Below are 18,091 nucleotides of genomic sequence, written 5' to 3' on the forward strand. Positions count from 1 at the left end.
GGACATGGTTTAGTGGGCATGGTGTTGTTGGGTTGACGGTTGGACTCGATGATCTTGGAGGTCTCTTCCGACCTTAATGATTCTATGTTTCTAAGTTGTGCTTAGAGCTTCTGTTCTCCACGTCTGGTAGTGTGAAAACAACAGAACAATCAGAAAAGTAACTAAATGAAACCTGATAAAAGGTCATATTCATCTCCTGAATAACATAACTAGGTTGCAGTGCTCCTTGCCGTCGAACACGACTGAAGCCCAGACATGAGCACAGTGTACACAGGAGGGAGATACTCCACGTCTGGTAGTGTGAAAACAACAGAACAATCAGAAAAGTAACTAAATGAAACCTGATAAAAGGTCATATTCGTCTCCTGAATAACATAACTAGGTTGCAGTGCTCCTTGCCGTCGAACACGACTGAAGCCCAGACATGAGCACAGTGTACACAGGAGGGAGATACTGTGGAAGAGTATCCAGAGCCATAGCTGATAGAAGATGTGTGGGAAGATCTGGAGCATTTTGTGTGTGGTTTTTTAATCTGGTCACAGAGTGTAAGGAAATCCGTAATTCCTGGGAATGGGATGGTATATTGGTCATGGGAATGTCCCTATTGCATCTTCCTTTGAAACAGTCAGTGCTGGCCACAGAGTACTGGACCAAATGGCCTGCAAAGCCCCACATGAAAAGTGTGAGAGTTTATGCTTTACCGATATTTGTGTTATATCCCCTACTGCCTTACCTGAAAAGTATCTGGAAGTGTTGTGCTGTTATCTCAGTAATGATCTTTCTTGAGAAAATGAAAACCGAGAAAGGAAAATGATGAAAATCTGGCCTGTAATCAGGTTGGATGTAAAGATAAATGTCAGTCGTGTTTGTTCCTTTTATTTTAAAGGAAACATTTTTATCACCCTTCAAAAAAAAAAAAAAAAAGTTCATTAGCAGCAATTAATTCCAACTTCATTAGCTGTAAACAAGTGATGAAGAGAACAGCAGTGGGGTTGTATTGTTCATTACAGGTGACTGAGCTATCCTTGTACGTCAAATCATAGAGATTTCAGCAGAGACAGGAAAGTACTACAGTCCTTGTAGAAGATATGGGCAAGACCATATCGAGAACACTTGGAGCAGCTCTGTTCATGATGGATATGCTCACATCAACAAGAGACAAAGACAGACTTGTAGGATGATCAGGGAAACGGAAGGAGAACCCATCTGAAGAGCCGTATCTGGATGCTCTCCAATGGAGTGTGTGTGCATAGACAAAACAGCTGTGACCTAGCTATCACAGGTACTGTTGTCAATGTAACCCTGCAAATTTGGTCCAAGGACATGGACCAAAGGATGTCCATGGACCAAACCATGGACAAGGACAAGGATGAAGGGAAGGTGGGAGTGGAGAGGACAAGATGAGCTAGCTCTGTGCCTTCCCTGTTTTGAAAGAGGTTTCTAATGGATTGAGAAGGATGAAAACCAGTTAAGAGGTGAACCATGATGTTTATCTCCTGGATCGATGCGATAGCAAGGAGGACCCTGGAAGATGCTTTACATTGCTGTGACCTATTGGGTCATGTATGCCGTAGAAACTGTGGTTTAATGTTTGGAAATTCCACTCTTTGGGATATAATATCTCACCTTGGCAGGAAGCAGAGGGTCATTGCAGAGGTGGTTCTGCCTCTAGTCTCCAGATCTCTTTCAATGGTACTGGTGGCTGTGGACAGCCTTGTCCAGAATCGGTGGCTTTTTTCTTCCCAATTCTGTTAGCTTCTAGCTTGAAAAAGTGAGGAATCAGAAAGCTCAAAAAGACTGACGTGTAAACATTAACAATAAACAGAAACAGACCCTGTGGGTCATTTTTGAGACTGATTTGATTTCAGCAAAGTGCTCACCATCTTGTTTGTTTTAGTAGTTATAGGTAGCAGCAGGACAGCAAGCCTGTGGCTCTTCGGTGAGAGGAAAAGGGGATAAATGTAGTGTAGGCTTGCAGGCTTTTTAAAGTGTTTCATCAATGTATATTTTATTAGGAAAAAAATGCATATTTTAATGTGCGGAGGGGAAAAAAGCAGTTAAATATTATTTGAAAATTGATTCACAGCACCTTTTATAGATAAATTGTGCTAAACATTACCCATATAGATGTGTTTATAGAAGCATTGATACTATAAAATGTATTTTGAGAATGTTAGAATTAAATTCATTCAAAGTGGGAATCATACTGTTTGCAATGGATAAGGGGGGAAGAAGGAGGAAGAGCAAAACGTTTCTGGCTTTGCATTTTGTATTTTAGTTTGGGAAGGACAAAATTCCTGTAGCATCTGCCATAAGGACATCTTCAGCTAATCACTGGTAAAATAATTATTCTCAAAGGTTAAGGAAGATTTACCAAGAAAACTGTTTTGCAAAAGGCTCTGTGAGAAAGCATTGTGAAAAAGAGACGTCAGCCGTAGTAGTATTTGGGTGGCTCTTACTGCGGGGCCAGGGGAGGGTCACAAACAGCGCTGCTCTTCAGCAGCAAGCTTTGTAGTGGGAACGCCAGCTACCTGGAGAGGCAAGGTATCTTACCCTCCCTCTGTGTTATCGGGTGGCATCAGCTGTCCCCTTAGCACATCACAGCACTTCTTGGCACAGTTCTACATTTGATGAGCTGGGACCTTCAGGGTTTTTTTTAGTTTCCATCTTTTTCCATTTTCAGCATGATAATTTGCATTGCGTTGAGCAGCATCGCTTAGGCATTGTAGCAAGCGGTCCAGCTCCTTTCCGCAAAGAACACATCAGTGTTCAGAAGTGTGAAATTTTCTTTCTGTAAACAGTACCCCATTGAAGCAAGCCCATTTATGAAAGGAGATGTGCCTGTGAACAAGCTAGAACAGTAGCATAAGTTAAAGGCAGGAAAGGGATGAACGTTAATGTATTGGATAATATTTGGAATTATTGGTCTGTTGCTTCAGGGTGCTATTGGGACTTGGTTTGTAGAGACTGATTTGTTTATTGCATCAGCAAGTGGCCTTTAAAGTAGAGATGATGGAACAGAAAATCTTCCCAGAAAATCCTCAAGGTTTGTGAGTGACCGTAAGGGATAACCATTCTCTGCAGGGTTCTGTTATTCCTTTCTGAATTTAATTTTTGCTTTGCACTCATAATCTATCAAGTGATTACCATTTATTTGATTGCTCTGTTTTGAAGCAGTTTATTTCTATGTCATATTCCTACTTCAGCTTTTGTCGTTGCCCCGAGGGCTCTGCGCCAGATAAGTTCTCCTGATATGTTGCAGCTGTTTGAAAAGTAAGAATTATTCATTGGATCAACTTTTTCAATATATAGAATAAATTGTTCCTGTAAACTGCAGCTTATCTCCCAGTGTTGAATTTGGCTTGCTTAACTGTTCCCATTTATGCAGAGCATTTAAAAACTGTAGATCTTATCACTGGTCTATAATGAGAGTGGTGTTTTACTACCCATCCTCTCCCTCCCCACCACCAGCACACCATATCCTGTGTTTTGTAAATCAGAGAGCGAGCCCTAGAGTTCAGTCCTGTTACCATTTGGAGAGGTTTGAAATTTCAGTTGCCTTTAAGGAAGGCAGACAAGTTGCTTAAGAAGCGGTGATAAAAAGGCTTCGATGAAAAAGGCATTTTCCATCTGTTTTGCAGGCTTTGCCTTAAGCAGACTTTTCTGGGGAGCCTTAGAGGGCAAAGCAGCTATTCCTGCCACTGGGCTGCAGAGGGGACGGCAGCAGCAGAGCCTGTCTGTGGGATGTGTTTGCACCAGACAACAGAAATCGCAGTAATTCAGCATCCTTTTTGTTGCTGGTGCAGCTCTGCCAGCGCTCCCCGAAGAGGTCTGGTGCGGTGGTAGCCTACAGAGCAGAGCAGCCAGGGTAGCATCACTGGGTTGTACCACCGTAGGGAGGACAGGGGCACTGGGAAAGGGTGCTCCAGGTGCTCCCTGGGGATGCGCCTGGCTCAGGAAGCCATCTGCCGTCTGGGGGCTTGAGGAGGAGGCAGGGGCGGCAGAGGGAGGGACAGGTGAGATCGCCATGTAGGGGGGAGTACGTCAGCTAGCCTTTACAACGTGGATATTGCATTTTCTTGGTTATCTAAATCTATAAAATGGTTGTAAAAATGAATGGATTATTTTCTGTCAAGTTTTAGTGCATTTAATGATAATGGCTAGAGAAATACCCGTTTTTAGAGTCCTGTTTTTGTGGAGCAGTGGAAGGTGATGCGTGGTCTGATGTGAGGAAAAATAAAAGACTTTGAGAAACACGCTGGCCTTACACACTGCTTTCTCTTCAGTTCCTCTGTTAAACATATTTTCTTCTCCAGGATGCTGAGACCCACTCTGTGAATGTCTCCCATCTGATATGACTAAATTGCAGAGACTTTTTATTGTCTTTAAACCATTACAGTCCAAATAGAAAGTCTGTATCTGCATTACTGACGACTCTCAACTCTCCTCGGCCTCGAACAGACCAGCCAGACTTCCAAAGGTCCTTTGAATAATTGAATCACAAAACCTTTCAGCTTGGCTGAGGGTGGTGGAGAGCTTTGAGGTTGCCTTTGAAGCACTTTTATTTTTTCCTTGAGAAGTTCAGGTATATATGTTTTTTAGAAGGAAAGTTCCTATATTAGTATAATAAAGATTTTGATCATAATTAATTTCTAGTCGCTGTCGGTATCCTAAAAAATTGCTGATGTATAACCAGAACAGCAGAGCCCCCCCCCAGAAAGGGCAATTATTCTGTATATGAACTAGTCTGCAAATACCACAAATTTAAGAGTGGAAAAGGTTAATTCTATGTGTGGCCATGATGAGCAAAGGCAGAAATCCCTAGCTTCTAATTAGTGCATTGTGCTTCGGATATCAAACACCAGTTCTCTTTTTAGATGTGTAAATAGTAATGCTTCCTTAAGTTTTAAGATGTATCATTATAGTAGTGTAATGATTTAATATAATCTTTGAAAATATTTCCCTTTGCTTTTTGCTTTATTGTGAAAAGTTACAGCTTTTACCAAAGAGTGCTCAGGACCTCAGACTGGTTATATGGATCATTCTCTCTGTAATTTTTCCTTTTGTCTGTGGCAAGCTGGTTAATTTTTAACCTTCATAATCAACAACCAAACCTAACAGCAACTAGCAAGATCATTTATTTATCTGTACTGTCAGTATTTTGAGTTGTTAGATAGTAACCAAATATTATTGTAAATGTAAGGTATTTTATGGATTGAATGTCAGGAAGACATCCCCTTGCCAGAAAGTTGCTAGTAGGGAGGAATCGCACCAAGACCTTAAACCGTGGATTCAGTCGCATAAGAAAACATGGGTCCTAGGGGCAGTCAGCTACTGGGTGAGGAAATGGGACAGTAGGAGATCGGATGTTGTGTTGGTTTGGGACACTTGCGTATACTTGGACTTGTCTTGGACCCTCTTTTGCTCATCTTTTGGAGCTTAAACCCAGCCTTTCCTTGCAGAGAGCTCTGACTGAGGGAGATGTGATAGTTTCTTAACACCGTTAAATGATTATCAAAAAAGCAGTAAATTCATCAGCAAAACCAAGGAAAGGATTGAGCAAGACTGAGGGTAGTAGCTAAGTTTAATTTGAGCTTGGCTATTAAAGACAAGGACAATTTTAAATACCAGGCTGGCTAGGTTAGGGTATTGGAAGGATCAAGTGAAACCATTCTCCCTGCTGAGTAAGCAGGGAGACATGAAGCTGAGAGACATGGGGCAGTGGTAAAAGATCTGTCCCCAAGGTCCTCTAACTTCTGCTGCTTATGTCTCAGCTGGTTCATTGTAATTCAGCTATTGGCATGGGTTTGGATTTACAAAGACTTGGAAATAAAGGATCCAAAATTGCTTGGTCTCAAATACAGACTGGGCTGACACAAATATATCCATCCAGAAGTTGGGAGATGGCATTTGGAGACTGGGAGTGGGATTAGAGGAAAGAAGAAATCTTCATAGCTAATGTGGTAGATGATCTTACAACTGATTTAGATTTCATTACACCTAATAACAGTATAAGCAACATCAGGGATTATAACTTCAGTCTGCAGAAAATCACCTTAGCAATGGTGGAATAAATGGTTTGTGAACAATCAATGTGTAACAAACAAGTTATTCTCCCTCTGAGTGCGAATACTGTTGAACAGCTGTGTGCAGGTTCAACTTTCCAGCAGAGAAAGCTGGAAAAGACTGGGGCAGTCTTAAGGTATTGACTCAAATGTGATGCTGACTAAATGCAGATGGCTTAAGTGGTTCCTGTCTGCAGTTTTATGCTTTGCCTCTCTCTCAAAGGCTGCTGTTGCTGCAGAGGTGCTGGCTGAGTGATATATGAAATATGTATGTTTACATTTATGAGCCAAACTGTAAAAATGTGTTTGGGAGCAGAGTCACATAAGCCAACACTTGTAGCTGCTAAAATTCTTGTGGCTGGGAAGTACAAGCGGAGCATTCCTTGTTTGCTGGATGCAGCTGAGGAGCAGTAAGTAGTAAAAATGACTGTGATTCAAAATGGGCAGAGAAAAAGTTCAAAGTTTTGTTTATTTGGGCTTTCCATGTTGAAAACCTGTTAAATTGGATCAGATAGAAAAAAGCATTCCAGTAACTGCAAAAGTGTGGTTTAGCACGGCTAGAAATGGCAGGGGGGTTTCATGACCATTCCTGTCCTTTGCCTACCTATGAAAACTTTCATCTTAGGCACGGATGCCAATGCTGACAATTTCGGAGCGTTATTGACAAAATTATTTGGAGCAAAGGTTAGTTTTTTAGAGCAGTAGTCTGAGTCATTGTAGAAGGGGGAAAAAAAATCAATACAGAAGAGCTAGAAGAAGTTAAAATTACAGACTATTTGGAGGAACTTTGGGATTAGCTCCGGGTCTAGACTCTGACATCTTGACACCAACTTGGCAAACGCTTGCAACAACTGCTGTAGTGTGATTTTGCAATTCTGCAGAGGCCTGGACGGGAGCGCATTAGTCCTGTTGCCATACACACAGAAGAACCTTGTTGGAAGGCTGCTTGCGAACACTAGGGATCAGCTTCTCCAGCGTATCAGGAACCTGTGGTCATTTTGTCCTCCGGTGTTGCAGAAGTGCAAATATTAGCGGTTCATCCACAGCTGGATAAAGGAGTAGGGACAGTCGGTGTAGTCGTGCAGGAGTGGACTACAGAGCAGCTGAATGCTTCTCAGAGAGTGGATTTTCATACTGGGATATTAGGCAATTGGAAAATCATCTGGCAGGGTTGGTGTCCAGAAAATGTAGCATCTCCATGTCATCCCTGAGGAAAGGTCTTCTGGACCCAGAGGAATTTGGCATTCTGAGTGAAATATTCTTCTGACAGCAAGAGGACCTGATGCGTGATGGATTTAGGTATTAGCTGATTATAGCAGATATCCAAGACCTTTCCAGTACTCAGTGATGACTATATGGCTGCTGTGCTCTTTGCAAAAACCTTGGCTTAAGGAAAGGAGGATTTCTATGGATATAATCAGAGCACAGCAGGAGCCATCGTCAGCATTTCGGTTCCAGGCACTGATGTGTTGCAAAAGACAGTCATGAGAGCTAAGCTGTTGTGTGGCATGGGAGAGTCTTCATCGGCATCTGCATGGGTCCTTGCATCAGCCAGAAAGCAGTTGTAAACTGTTTCATGGACAAGTTTGAGGTTTGCTCACTAAAATATCAAGAGGATTTGACTGTAGCGTAGTTTTCAGTTAATGAGCCTCTAACCTGATGGGTCAAATGGGATTCTAGGAAGGGGACTCCAAGCAGCATGGTGATTTGGATCAACAGTTGACGGAAAACGTCAGGTGGCTGAACACTTCTTATATTGGGCTTTAAATAAAGACTCAACCTGATGGTTAAGTAGAGCTCCTGGCAAGGCACAGAGGAAATTCTAGAAACCCCACAATTCAGAATAAAGGGGGAAATGTGTCCTTTTGTAAGAACAAATTTAACCTGATCTCTAGTAAACGAGAAGATGGTCTTGGATGATCAATTGTATCATTGAAAGCAAATGATTACAAGAAACTGTCTGCTTTGGTTCCGCTGTCCCACAAGGATGGAAAGCTAAAGTCTGCTAAACCTAGTGAGTTTAGTAGTTTTGTTTTGATACGTTCACTCTTCAGAAATTGTACATTGTACTGCTGACCTGTCAGGAAAAGTTACTTTTGCGGAAAAAAAGTGATAGTGTGTACATTTTTACAGCCAATGAAAATTCTGCATTGTCCAAAAAAACCATCTCTCCTTGAGCAGTGGGTCACTGAAGCCTGGTTTCTGGAGGCACCCATTGCCTCCAAATCCTCTCCTCCCTCCCCTAGAAAGCTGGCTCTCCCTTATTACCCCTTCCCCATGCCCTCTCCTCTGCTTCTCTCCTGATTTTATAGGGTTTTTTTCCCCAGAACTCATTGGTCTTGACTGCATGAATCGAAGCAGCAACTTAGGGCCGGTTTGCAGCAAGGCACAGCTCTCTTTCCGCTGTGCTGTCCTGCTGGCTCAGGCACCCATCACACCTGTAGAAAACTCCCCCCTGCCCCCTGCACTGGTTTTCTGCCAATTTACTAATTATTTTAAATAATTAGTTGATAATCTGACTAGGAAAAATTTAGGATCAGTCTTTCCGCAAGAGTACAGGAAGGTTAATAGTGTTAAGCGGAAGCAACAAAGAAGAAAATCCAGTTCATAGTTCTTCCTCATCCTACAGAGAGTAGTGTATGTTATTAATGTTACTGGTAATCTTACCTGGTTTTGCATCTCTATGTCTTCACCCAAGAAAAAAAGCTTAGACACTTAACTTTAAGGATATGAATGCCTGAAATTCTGAAAAAAGGAAATAGGGTCAAACTAATGGAGGGTCACAATAATCCTGAGAGTTTTATACAAAGATGTATTCTCTTTTTGCACTGCTTTTCCTATTTATGCTGAGCTGTTTTGCTTAAAGTAGCCACTTAGTATGCTCAGGTTGCCAGAAGACAAAAGCTTTGAGAACTCTGCTTGGTGGTGTGCTTCGGTTACTGGCTTAGTGTTTGGTCTGTTATTTTTTTTTAAAAAAAAAAGCACTAAAAAAAGGCAAGTATTTGCTGATGTGTTTCCTGCCTCCCATTCACTATGTTTCAGAAAATCTTCAGAAGAACTGGACATGGATAAAGTAACGGCAGCCATGGTACTCACCAGTTTATCCACCAGCCCTTTGGTCCGCAGCCCTCCTGTCCGACCCAATGGTAAGCCTTCAGAGCAGCGCCTGGACAGGGACTGCAGGGAGGGCTGCCAGGGCCATGTATGTGGGGTTTATTTCCAGGAGTTGTGGCCGTGGTGGAGGACAAAGAGTGAGTGGCTGTCTTCTGGCAGTGGCCCATGCGTGCTGGGGATCATACTGAGTGAGCTTTGCTCCAACGTAGTCGAGGTTTTTGGTGCAGCATTGGCAAAAATGAGAAGAAACCTCTTTGTAACCATAGAGCGGCTTCAGTTTATGAAACAGGAGATGCCCCATTTCATAAATGGGAGATGAGCACTGCGGAAGGTCTCCTGACCTCACTGAAATGCTAATTTTCCAAACAGCTTATTTGCATTTGCACATATGTGGTAAACATGACAGCAGTCCCCAACCCATGGAAATCAGATCGGATTTTGCTCAGCACTACGATGAGGCAAAGCACTTCCAGATCACAGCCCTCGGCTGAGAAGCCATGCACTAGTGGTCTGCATGGCGACAGGTCTATTTCTGCCGATGCAGGATTAGAACCTCAATTCCTGTGCCTTTTGTAACTCTCTGATGGTCTACCATCAAATCCATAATCCCTTAAAAGACTACTCCATTCATGGTATAGCAGAAGACACACAAATAAAAAAAAATCTAAAAAGTTAGTGGTAACAATGAGATTGCTAATGAAATACAATTAATCTATACAAGCTTGACTGGAGTTACAAGAAATTTTAAAAAGAGTTATATTTTAAAGAATAATTTAAAGTAGGACACCCTTGTTAGGATGTCTCGGTGTTGTTTGTATGACTGGCTTTTCTTACTCATAACTGTTAAATTGACACTAAATGCCCTTCCACTGTAAATAATTGGAGTACTTTGAGGAATACTAACTGATTGCAAATTAATAGGAAATAGTCTTTGCAGTTCTTCATGGAAACATGGGCCAGTCCACTGGATGATGTTGTACTTAAAAGGAACCTGTACCATGAGGAATGTCCCAGCTTTCAAGATTTTTTAACAAATAGTGTGGGTTTTTTTCATTTCTTTCCAGAAAACTTAAATTTTATCCATTTAGCTGGAAGTCTAGCCATGAACACCCATGCCTCCTGCCTATGTGCTTTCCACATGCTTACCAAATGTTAAAACCAGAAGTATTTATGGAGTATCACTGCTCTGAGGAACCCTGGGAAACCTCCGGTGGTGACATCCCCAGTGACTGTCCCACCTCAGGGCTGGAGGTTGCCAGCCCCCAGGGAAGGCCAATGGAAGGGAGAAAACATACCTGCTCTCCAGCTGGTCCAGCTCACAGCCAAAACAACAGGTGAAGGTGGATCTGTGCTGATGTGCCAGGCAGGGATTTGGAGTGGCTAAGGCACGCACGTGTCCCACGTTGCATCCCTGGTCACAGGGAGCTGCTCTCATGTGGGGCAAGGCAGTATCTGCCACCTTAAACAGTTTGAGCAGATGACAGTTGTCAGGACCGGCAGTGCACACTAGCTAGCAGCTGTCGATTGGAAAGATCTTCCAAACAAGCCTTTTTGAATTGCTAATAGGTAAATGGTAGCTGTTAACTGCCTTTGATATTTGTTCATGCAGCCTGAGTGCTCTTTGATATTTCTTCACATAGCTTGTCTGTTTGTTTCCTGAAATCTGGGAAGACAAGCTTGAAAAAGTAATTCACGTGTTTTCAGTAGTCGCAGACAAGATTTTGAAGTTGTTGTTGGGCACCTTCTCCCTGAATATCTTAGTTTTGCCTGAGTGAAGACTTACTAAAGACTTCAATAAAAGTGTAAAGATTTGATAATTTGAAGCTCAATTGCTGTTGCAAGGCTAGGCTCTGATCTTAGTAATACGAGCTGCAAATGTACTAATGATGAATTCTTTCTACATCCTTTTCCAAAAAAGGGCAGTAAGTAGCATTGTAATTAAAGGAACATTTGTTTAAACAAATGGAATTTTGCCTAGAAGTAAAAAAAATAACATTAGCATTAATATTAAAGTCTGATCTGTGCTGGAGTTACTGCGGATGATCACCCACGTAAACTGGATCAGAGTTCGGCCCTTGTTTCTCTGCAGCTGAGTAATATTTGGTCTGGTTCTCTTTCGTGCAACTCCAGCAATGTGAAAAGAGCCCCAAAATAAGAGTAAGTTGCATGTATTTATATTTTAGACTTCTTTACATTGACAGATTTGTTAGTATTAATGAGAACCAGTGTTTGTTTTTTCCCTGTTGTCAGCCTCGTTCAGTCTTTTCCATACTACTTTAAAAGTGTTCTTGATTTACATTTCTTTCTCAGCAAGGCGAGGAGAAGCTGTAAACCCCACAAATACAAAGTACCACCATAAATGTGTCAGAAAGTAGTAGTTGAAAGAGTGCTGTTTCCTTTGTTTTTCTGAAGAAATGGAAATTTTAAGCTATGCTAAGGTCAGAAGTTGATACCAGATGTATTTCTTGGCTTTGGCACGAGACTCAAGTACAAATACTTAAAAGAAACAAACCCCACCTCCACTACAGTCACATGAAGGCTGTAATCATGAACCAAAACACGACATTTTCATATGTTAACTTATTAGCTACCGGAAATGTATATGTCCTTTTCCAAAGAGGAATTTTGGGGGAGGAAGGGAGGGTTGATCCCATTTATGATCTGTGGCCCTGACCAGTAAGTGCAGGGACTTGGCTGCTGCCTACGGAAGGGGGTATTTTTATGCATGTGCTTACATGATGCAGCACTGCATTCTGTTTTGTGAGCAGCTGATGTTAATGATTAAGGGTTTTGTCCAAAACCAAATGAATTAGGAGAAAAAAAATAAAAATTCATTGGGTTTGGGTTAAGCTTTTGGTAGCAGGTGGTAGACATTATTTTCTTGCTGATGTCATTAGTTAAGTTTATCTGTAAGAAATTGAGAAGAAATGAAGGAGTGACTTCTGCAGAACTCTTAAGGGCAGGTGCTGGCTTGAAAAGACTCCTGTCTCACACTTAAATAGCATTTCACGAACAGGTAAGATGTTATTTACTTGCCAGCTCCGAAGTTGGGTATTGCACAATACTCAGGCACAAACAGTGTCATTGGGAAAAGCTTCCGATGCAGAGTTAGGGATAAACTGCACCTAAACCGTGCCTGCACATGTGCCCAAGCAAGCCCTATGAGAACCTGAAGCTTCAGGCAGAGCCGCCCGTGAACATGCTCAGGACATACCTTTGCTGAGCTGATGGTCTACATACTCCTCTCCTGCCAAAAGCCCTTTAGGGATTGGGAAGAGTGACATGCCAATGTCTAACGCCTGAGGACCTCAGCATGTGAAGCATGGCTCAAGCCATGCCTCACACTGCAAAAGCAGTGCTGTTACTCCCACCCACCGTGTTGTAGAGTAACGTGTTAGTCTGAGCATCTGCTTACCACCTAATGTCAGGGGAACTGCTGCAGTGAGGAGGGGGTTCCTCCAGCGTGTAGGTGTGGAGGTGATCCAGCGTCTATGTGTCCCACTTCTGAAATCAGATGTCTAACGATACACGTGTATGAAGAAAAAGGGATATCCTTCCAAGGATATGTACCACCTCAATTAGAGATTCAAATTAGGCAGAGGTGTGTACATTGGGAGATTATGAGAAGACAATTAGAGTGTAATTATGGTTTTCTTTGGTGTTTTAGTACTGGGATGACGATCATGTTTTTGCAGATCTAGTTAGTGTCCTGGGGCTCAGAGTGTATGTCCCCTTCCCAGGGGATCTCCTGTTGGCCGTGTGGTAGCTTGGAGCTTGCTTGCCCCACCACAGTCATGTGTTCCTGTTGAAAGTTGTAGATGTATTGGAATGTTTTCCCTTAATCATGCATGCAGTATCTGACTGCTTATTGTGGTTTATGCTCCAGAACAGGTTATTTTTCCAAACCCAGCATTTCTTTTTAGAAAAATACTTGTTTTTTAAAAACAGCTGAAAAATCACGTGTGGAATATGAAATTTGTGTGCAGTGGGATAGATGTGGTTGTCCTCTGTACATCCAATACTTTCGCTTTCCTTTATTGAACGTACAGTTAATTACTAACATGGCATCTAAGCCTTAGATAAAAGAGCTGCTTAGCCCTAACACATGATACTGTTGTAATGATGGCTGTTATTGTTCTTGACAGAATCCCTAAATGGATCTTGGAAAGAAGGAGGATTTGTGCCTTCTAGTACCAGCAGCAGTGGATACTGGAGCTGGAACGCTCCCAGTGACCAGTCCAACCCATCCACCCCATCTCCACCTCTGTCAGCTGATAGCTTCAAAGCTTTTCGGACACCTTCCCAGCCAGATGATGGTATTGACGAAGCTGAAACAAGCAACCTTCTCTTTGATGAACCCATTCCTAGGAAGAGAAAGGTTAGCCTCACGTTGAATTCTATACCCATGGGCAGATAGGATGTTGGTAGACTTATTTTGCTGTGAGAAAGGAACAGGTCACCCAAACAGCTCTGTATGTGTATCCCTCCTTGGCATTACCAAATTAAAGTAGGTACTTACCCTAGTCACTCTGTCTCGTTCAACCTAGTCACCTACTGCACACACGTGCTGCCATCAGCACCACATATTTGCTGGCAGATGGTGAGATTCTACAGAGCCTCCTGCTCAGAAAACACTAGAGTGATTTCCAGAAGGTGTTGCCTCTGGCCATTCAAGGGATTTCTATCCTACTTCGGCAAATTCTTTGTATGCGGGATGCAACAGGCAGCCTTTAGATGTCATCACAAAAACTGGATATGGCCTTAATACTTCTTGTTCCCTGGAAGTGCTGTTTGTCTGACAGCATGTCAGATACCTTAATACTGTGAAGCTTTCTCTGCACAAACATATGGTGTGAAAAGAGGAGAGAGAGATCAAACCTGATGGCTTTTGATACAGTATTAGCAGTGGCCAAATTTATCCTCAGTAGGGGTGCAAAAGCAGACTAAATAAAACACAGTGTAAAAAAAAAAGTCCAAAACTGACCCCAAAAAAATCACCATTATGCTAGCAAGCAAGGTCCTCTTGAAGAAAAAGAAAACAAAGAGATGGCACTAGTCCAAGTTTCCTTCTCTCCCAACACAACAGGACAGATTTACATAGCAAGATGAAAAAGGGCTTTTTGTAAGAAGGAGAAAAAACAGAGAATTTATTCTCCGTAGTGACTTTGTTTCTGGCTCAGTCTGAGACAGTTAATTGCTTCATCACCAGCAGGAAGAAGTTTTAATGATCGTTTAAACCTGTTCAGATTTATCCTTTTGCTCCAGAAGTTGCTTATTTGCCGACCCACACTGTTCTGCCCTTGTTTGTGGGAGAGGGGTGTAAAATGTTTGTGCTTCTTGCTAAAAAGGACAAAAAATATTTTGGAGGACACCTTTGTTATAATAAATTAGAAGTTAGAACTGACTGTTAAAGACAGAGATGATTGTGGAGGGTGTGGGACAGGAGGAGTAGGAATGCAGGAGTATGCTGGTTTGCCTTTTACTTCTCAGTTAAAGTTCAGCTTATTAGCATCACTCTTATTGCTCAGCTGTGATGAGACAGATGGATTTGCAGCTGCTATCTTTATTGTTATCTAAGTTGTCTTAGAATGTTTCTATTTATGTACCCACCACAGATCTATTACACTATCTGTTCTAGTTCACAGGGATTTTGCTTTGTATGGCAAATGTTTAATGTAGATAAATAATAACATTACCTGCCAAACTTTGTTTTATAAATGAACTGCATTTCCTGCAGTTTTTTTGATACTGGTCCCAGCATGGTACTTTATCTGAGTACAGCTTTGCACCTTTAGAAGCTGAAATAAAAATTTTCAGGTTATATCATCTTCAGGGCTGCAAAAATCAGAAGGAATAAACCTGGAAATAGAGTGATCGGTAACCTCACTTTTACTCATTAAAGTTTCTTCCATTTCATGTTTGGAAAATGTCATGTTAGCGACCACTTCTACTATTAAGAAAGTTGCTTGCTTAAAAAGTTTCCACTAATGTAGTTATTCTTCACCAAACCATTTATGTTCCGTTATTTTCTTAAATAAAACGTTAAGCCTGATTAGGCAATTTTTTGACTAGTCAGAAATGGAAGCGTGGTTTATGTTCTGTATTTCTACTGAGTGAGATTTTATTTGGTTACATTAAAATGCATGGGTTTTTGCAGAGTCCTAGCACTGACAATAAAGGTAAAAACACAGCGGAGCTAGGAGATTGGTTTTACCATCAAACTGGAGATTCATGTTAAACCATTTTGTGTTCATAAAGATGCATATGGTGTTCATGATGTCATATCAGAATTCCTAAGACGTAAATGATAAGCATGGTCTTCATCTTGCCACCGTGGTTGGTTGTGGGTTTTTGAGCTGATGATCGTGTTTCCTGTTGTATTATAAAAGTAAGAAATGTATCTATCAGAATTGCTAAATAGATTACATTTAATTTTAGGAAAAAAGAGTTCTGTATCTATTTGAATGGTAGTTGTATTATCAGATCAAAAAATTGTAGAGGGAATTTATGTGCATTTTATTCCAAACTAGAAGGTTTTCATGCAAACAGTATGATCAGGTACCTCAAATCTTAAAGTCCTCAGCATCCATACTTTCAAACAGGAGATGTTAGACTGCCAAGTAACTATGAGAACATGCTACTACAATCAACTTGGATTTTAAAAAGCCCATCAGCTGACATTTTTAAAAATCATATTCTAATCGTCTTTCTAGTAAATGCTGAAACTTACCATCTACTGGCATGCAGTCCCAAAGGGTCCAAATTGAAGAAAGCACCAAGTCAGCTTTTGTTCAAGACACAGTGAAGCATGTACTTAACGCTAAGGATGTGCTCGTTTCCTTTTTTTTTTTAATCGAGCTTTATATGAATATATTCATTTAATCTTACATGTAACTAAAATGATAGGGTAATAATACAGTATTTTGAAGCTCTTCCTCATGTTTTCTTTAATTATGTGTTCTGTAATAATAGAGAAAATTATTTTTGAGAAGTACAAATTATTTAGATTTTTTTTTTATTTAAAATCTATAAAGTAAGTTTCATTTTGGGGTAAAATTAGCTTTTAAAAAAATCTGTACAGTTCTGCAACATCTGTGTTGTTTGTTACCACATACTGTGCTTTAAATTAAGACTAGTTTTCTCCAGAGTCTTCAAAATATGGAAGATTGTGCTGGTTACAGCCTTGTTGGCTGTGCTCTAAATCAATGATAACTCAGTTTAGGCCAATGAAGTTATATTAAAGAATATAACAAGAATATTAAAATGAGATTGTACACATATTCTTTTAAAAATGTTGAACACAGCCAGATGGCTTCTCATTCCCTTGTCCAAGTAAGGGTCACAGCAGCTTCTGAATGAAATAAAAGCAGGTTTTGCCAGCTCATGGGTGAGTATTGTCATTGCAGAAGCTACAGTTTTCTGGCACAATATTTTTTCTGTGTTCCAAAATTCATGAGCAGAAGTATTCATAAGAGCTTACTTTAGGAAGATTATAATTTAAGAAGATGCCTTGCATTAAGTGAGAAGTCCTCATCAGTTATTCTTTGAAAGGCTCCAAAGAAGTGTAGGAAGTTTTTATATCGTCTACCTCCTTCAGTGGGGAGACAGCAACTGGAACTTGCAAATGAAAAAGCCATGCCAAAAAGCAGAGAGAGGTAAAGTTTTGGCACAAGCTGCTCCTGTGGCTTTTCACGGGGATTCTGTTGAATTCAGTAGGATGACACTGTTGACAGAGACTTTTACATCATTACAAATTCAGAGTTAGAGGCTCTAAACCTTCACAGTGTTTTGTAACTATGTATCTGTTTTGGGTGGTTTGATTTTCTTTCTGTCTTCCACGCATCTAATGTTGCTTTACTCATAATTTCCAGAACTCCATGAAGGTGATGTTCAAATGCCTGTGGAAAAACTGTGGGAAGGTACTGAGCACAGCTGCAGGGATTCAGAAACACATACGGACCATTCACCTTGGGTAAGAGAGCAGCCTCTTCAGAAGTCTAAAGGATTTGGTATGGAAGGGGTGCAGTCGCACTTAGCTGGGGAGGTGAACTGGCTTGTCCTTGGCTTTTCTGTCTCAGATCCCTAGGTTTCTGAGGAAATTGTGGAGTGGTGCATCAAGGTGAACGGGAACTTATTCAAACAGCAAGGCACTTTCTTTCCTGAACTTTTGTGAACTTTACTAGAAGGTCAAATACAGCTCTAGGTCACACTGCACTTCCCTAAATGGCAGCACAACTCAGTGGTATTTACTTTGTCCTATCCGCGTGTCACATCCATGCTGACACTGTGCGAAAGACAGCAGGTTTCAGGGTCTTGCATGAATACTTTCCAGCTTTGTTTCACATCAGATCAGGTGCTTGTGCTAGTTCTGAAAACCTAAGAAACCTAAGAGAAAAAAACTGAGCTGCAATTCCATGTGTATGTTACTTGGACTAGAAGCAAAAGTGAATGAATCTTGTATGACACAAGCTTGTTTCAGAGCTTTAGTTTGCAACTGAAATCTCCTGTGCAATTCGCTGAGTGACCTAGCTGTCTCATATATAGTTACAGGGGGGACTCATGGCCTTCACCTGTTAGGTATGTGGAAATACATCTCTGTTGTGTAAGTCTGTGTTACCCAGTGCTTAAAAATTAAAGTGACCATGAGGAAGTAGTCTGGTGTGGAGCTCAGGAGAGTCTTGCAAAGGTCATAGTAATTGCTGTTGGGCTTAGGCTCCGAAGAGTGAGGCTGTCAGAAAGAGAGAAAATCTCCCTCAAAATGCAGTTACGAATGTTGTTTTGTCCTGTATATTACGGGGACATCGTTTTCGTGGCACGGGAGAGGGAGAAGTAAACAGCAGAACTTCTCTGGAATTTGGAGTTTGTAACTTTGCCGGAGAGAGGAGTTTTGGTGAGTGACTGGCTGCGGTCTG

At 41.3% G+C, this 18,091-nt stretch overlaps 1 protein-coding gene across 2 annotated transcripts in view; it reads left to right on the forward strand.

The window, feature by feature from the left end:
• ZNF704 (zinc finger protein 704) overlaps positions 1–18,091 on the forward strand; it is a 77,149-nt gene that overhangs the window by 43,997 nt on the left and 15,061 nt on the right. For both annotated transcript variants that reach the window (XM_009334999.1, XM_009335001.1), the window contains exons 2-4: positions 9,108–9,211; positions 13,325–13,557; positions 17,051–17,151. In XM_009334999.1, coding sequence (XP_009333274.1) covers positions 9,108–9,211; positions 13,325–13,557; positions 17,051–17,151 — 438 coding nt within the window. The remainder of the gene's footprint in view (positions 1–9,107; positions 9,212–13,324; positions 13,558–17,050; positions 17,152–18,091) is intronic.

The sequence above is a fragment of the Pygoscelis adeliae genome, unplaced genomic scaffold, assembly GCF_000699105.1.
Source record: "Pygoscelis adeliae isolate BGI_AS28 unplaced genomic scaffold, ASM69910v1 Scaffold101, whole genome shotgun sequence".
Taxonomy (NCBI): Eukaryota; Metazoa; Chordata; class Aves; order Sphenisciformes; family Spheniscidae; genus Pygoscelis; species Pygoscelis adeliae.